Consider the following 4776-nt stretch of genomic DNA (forward strand, 5'->3'; position numbering starts at 1 on the left):
GGAGGTAGAGAGACAACAGATTGTTTATTGCAGTCATTAGAGGGATAGGCAAGGCAGTAACTGCTGTCTTTGGAATCAACATTTATCCAAAGTTAAAAGTGGGGCGGGGGGTAGCATTACTGATTTCATGGCTTAGTCTTCTCCTGCAGAAACAGGTGGTAGAACAGGCTGTACCACTTCAGTCTGCAAGTGTGGGATTCCATTTTTAATGCTCTCCTATGTTTGTTTGTGTTTTTTTAAAAACCCTTTTGCTAATAAAAAGCCAGCACAACAGGAAGTCCTTTGAATCCGCTCTTTGGAGGGTTTGCGTTAATTATTGCTCTGAGATTACTTACAGATAGTTTCGATGTTCTTCCTGCAGGTCCTGTGTTTGCTGTTCTGCCTAAAGTCATTGCAGTGAATAATTTGGCACACATGCGAGAGATTGTTTTTAACTAAGGGAAATGTCCAACAATTAGCAAGTTTTCTGAGCAATTAATCCAGAACGTTGCAGGTGTAGCTGCTGTTGCTTCAAAAACTCAACCTTCTCAGTGTCATACTGGGCATCCCTCGTGGTGGAAATGGTTTTTTTAAAGTCAGCAATCTGTGAGTGAGGGGCAGCCACCTGGATTTTCTTGCCTCACCTGGCAGAGTCCTAAAGGGAAGAAGCAAGGTTCTGCTTTTCAACTTGCGACATTTCTCCCCCCACCCCCACTGCCTCTGAAATATATTATGTTAATTTATGCAGTGTTTAAATTTATGCAGTGTTGAATATTAAGAGCCTGGCTATGCATTGCATCCATCACATGGGAAGTATCCAAGTATAAGCCAGGCTTTGACTGCTGAGATTTCTGAAGTTACCCTGGAGGCAGGCAAAGAAGACTAGTGGCAAAGTGGGGAGGAGGAACAGGAACACAAGGAAACAGGAGCCCTGGCCACCATTCTCCCTGCTTATCTTATCCATGCTTATTCTGTCTGTCCTTTAGCAGCTGATTGATGTTACGGGTTTAAAGAATAAATGAGAAAGATGAGCAGAGGCAGACAGATGGAGGAAGGTGGCCAGGTGCGCCTGTTTGCCTGTGATCCGCTACCAGCATCCGTGCCTGTCTCCAGGGGAGGTTCCAAACAGTCAGAGCCTGGCTTACACGTGGACACTGTTCACATGATGAGGGTAACGTGTCGTTAGCCATAAGGGTCCATTGCAGAAGCCACTTCCCTGTTGCAAGGGAATCCCGCTTGTGCGGATGTCAGCACGCACATGTGACTGGGTGAAACAAGTCAAAGTGGCATAAGCACCCGCTGAATATCCTTGGCAAATATCCTTATCCTTGAAGTCATCGTCGTCATCATCATTTATATACCACATGGTCTGCTAAAAAGCCATTAAGGCAGGGCACAACAATTTTAAACGATAAAACCTTACCAAATACTGTATGAGGACACAAAAAAATATGCAGGGACCGCTGGAACGCAGCGCCTTCCCTTGTCACAAAGGAACCGTCAGAGGCCCCAGGTGATCCATACTGTGCCCATACGTGCGTTGCCCCAGCTTCTGAGAGATGCTGGGTGCCAGCATAGGGTCGTGTCCGTCCCCCCCGGGGGGGACGGACCAGGATTTCTGATGGTATCTTCACCACACTGCCGCAGCTCCTACATGGCAAAGGCAATGTGAGAAGGAGCCTTTAGCAGAGAGTAAAGATGAGGAAATGCAGCTCAGCCGGGAGGTTCCAATCGCAGGAGCAAGGAGTTTCTGTGCTAGCAAATGGGGCATGCCGAGTCTCCCCCCGTCAGCACTCTCCACCATTCTGCTAGCTGTGCTCTTTTGCAGCATTGAGTGGCAGGTGTTGATTTTCATATAGATCGAATGGTTGTTGGGAATCATTGTGATGTGGCTGCTGTCGGTTGTTTATATAACACCCTTAAGGCACATTGAGCTTTCCAGAGTAATGTAAGCAAAAGTGGGGGAAAGGTCAGGTACCTGCCCCAGGGAGCATACAGGCTACATTTCAACAATGGGAGAGACAACCAAAGGAGGGGAGAGGAGAGGCAAGGACAACAAACAGAGGATCAGGAGAGGATGGAAACAAGGGATTAATATAAGCAGACACCAGTCTTCCCCCAGGCTGGTACCCTCCACATCTGGAGGGCACTAGGTAGGGGATGGCTGCATTATGCTGTATTTGGACTTAATTTCAGTCGAGAATGCCAACTGGGGTGGGCTGTTAAGCCTGCACCTTCGTGGAAATGGTGGCTTTTGAGGAGGGGTCTGAAGGAGAGGAAAGAGAGTTAGGAGGCAGCATGTAGGAGATCTGGGAGGGCGCTCCGCACAGAAGGGAGGCAGCACACACCCCCGGGGTCTTTCTGCCATACACAGCCCAATCATTTTGTGTTGGCTAAAGCTCCAAGGAGGCCATTCAGTCTTTAGGATTGTAAGGACCCATGTGGAACGAGCTAGATTTAAAATGGCTGCCAGCTGTAAGCCATCCCTCTTTAGGAGAGACCAGAAGGATGTTGCATATTTCCACACCCCACAAGGCAACATGTTGGTAGCTTTGCCTCCCAGCTTCTTTACTTTGGACACCAGGATGCTTAAGAAGGGTGCTGCATTTTGCTGCTGGCATTGTGTATACATGGTAATTTGCAGAGCGGGAAACCTTCTGCAGTGTGTTGGCTCACACTGGAGTTCTTTTGTTCTGCAGGCACCTTTCTGCAATTCACTGGCTTTCTGCTTGCGGAATGCTGCAGAGTCCAGATTGTGTAGATTGACATGGGTAGGAGAGCTGCTGATGGATGAATGCCCCTGCTTTTGAGTGTGGAGTTGGGCTGGATCACTCTTTAGCCTTTTTTCAGATCTGTATTTTCTGGCACCCAGTATGGCTTCATGGTGGTGAGATTTATGCTTCTTGCTGTTTTTCATTCCTTTTCAGAGCATGGCTGGCAGAGGAGGATAAAGCCTCCTCCACAGCAAGCATCAACCCATCAACTCCAGCAGCAGAATAGGGTGTTTTATTCAAGAGCAATCCAGTGGCCCATTTACAGGGCAGACGGAGAGCTTGAGCAAATCCAGAAGGGCCAAATCAAGACCAGTGGACGCCGCAGCTCAATCAATGTGGCCAAGACCTGTATCTCATTACACTAGAAATTGCACATCTGAGGGCAGCTCATAAAACCCACTTACCAGTGATTGAAGGAAGGCGAGGCAAAAACCTTCCGCTGACCTTAAGGGTGGAGTGGAGATCTCCTCCTGATTCTGCCATTTTCATGGCAGAACCTGCTCATGCTGCCAGACACTTCTCTGGGCCTGCCTTGGCTGCCTGCTGCGTTCTTCCAAATGTTGTGTTTTCCTTTGCATAATCATGAGGATGTTGGTTTAATTTATTGCCAAAATTATGTCACCGAAAGGGTCATCTGTCTTCCCCTCTGCTGGACTCATGTTTCTCCATTGCATGGGAGTTCATTGATTGCAAATTATAATTGTAATAAGGCATTTGATGCCATTGTAATGGTAACCTGCGATTGTGCTGTGCTGTCACTAAGTACTGACAATTATATTCTCTCAGTATCAACAATAAAAAAGCATTTTGTGAAAGTCAGGAGTCTCCCTGCCTGGTGTGTTTTGTTGTGGAAAAGAAAGTGCAGGCCCTGTTGTAGGGCACCATATGAGGAAGGATTCTGCACATGACCCACTGAAATGAATGGGAAATCCATTTCAGTGGGGCTCATGCAGGCGAGTACTCATTGCTTTGCTCCCTTAGATTTCATGCCGGTCTTACCTCCTCTAAATCACATAGTTATGAATATAATTATCTTTTAAAGACATAGTATTTCCTGATCCTAAATGCATTTTCTTGGGAGTTTCCTGAGATTCAGGAAGTTTCCAGGCACTTAATGTCATCCATCACCCCATTCAGATTATGTCTCTGGAGTCTGGAAGCATGGCCCCTTTGTTAAGATTGGGAGCATTTAAACTTGCAACTATGCAGGAATTCAATGCCCGTACCAGCCTTAAAAATACTTCTGTTGTTATCACATCAGCATTCAGACTGGGATGTTGTTGCACTCCCATTTTATTCATTAAGGGACTATGATATGATATTGCAAGAACTCTCCGGTCAGAGTGCAGACTACTGCTGCAATCAATATTACTTTCCTTACCTCTCTTTGATCCTGCTAAACCACACCAGCAATTCCCTTGGTAGTGAAATTCTACACTAGGGGTCTGATGCCTTCCCAGAGATGCCATCCTCTAGATGCTCATAGTTTAGCAGAGATGACAGCCCCATAGAGCCTTTATCTCTTGGCTCAGCTAGCAGGTGTGATCTCTTTATCTCTTTGTCTCAGCTAACTCCTCAGGTGAACACATACAAACGAATCCCTGAGTGTCTATGCTAGGAGTTCTAGAACTTGAACTGGGAAACTCTGCATCTGAGGCTGGGGCCTAGACTATTCAGCTACTTGGGACTGTGCACACTCAGGGTTCTGAGCTCTCATTGGACACAGAAGGAATGCAAAGCAGAAGTCACCTGTGACTGGCAAGCAATATGCAGCTTGTGGATTGGACAGGCCTGGAATCAATCACAGGATCCTGAGCCTCTGCTCTTACCTGGTTGGCACAGCAAAAGCTCCTGCCTGCTGCACTTCCAGGTAAAACTACTGACTACAGGGATCCTGACCAGATTCCTGACCAGTCAGATGCAGATTCAGAGACAGCTGCCCCCAATGCCTTCTTTGCCCCGACAACCTCTATTTTGCCAATACATCAACCCCTACTCCATCTGCAGCTGGAACTATACCTTG

General features: G+C 47.0%; 1 protein-coding gene across 4 annotated transcripts in view; it reads left to right on the top strand.

Moving 5' to 3' along the window:
* Positions 1-3572, top strand: part of CHCHD3 (coiled-coil-helix-coiled-coil-helix domain containing 3) — a 286033-nt gene extending 282461 nt beyond the window's left edge. For all 4 annotated transcript variants that reach the window (XR_014784221.1, XR_014784222.1, XM_084809043.1 and 1 more), the window contains one exon: positions 2907-3572. Coding sequence is in view for 2 of the 4 variants with exons in the window: in XM_084809043.1 (XP_084665169.1) it covers positions 2907-2930 (24 nt within the window). In the remaining 2 variants the exon portion in view is untranslated. The remainder of the gene's footprint in view (positions 1-2906) is intronic.
* Positions 3573-4776: the final 1204 nt, after the last annotated feature.

This window comes from Heloderma suspectum, chromosome 7 (genome assembly GCF_057233095.1).
Source record: "Heloderma suspectum isolate Gila_16-S chromosome 7, 16-S_ref, whole genome shotgun sequence".
Taxonomy (NCBI): Eukaryota; Metazoa; Chordata; class Lepidosauria; order Squamata; family Helodermatidae; genus Heloderma; species Heloderma suspectum.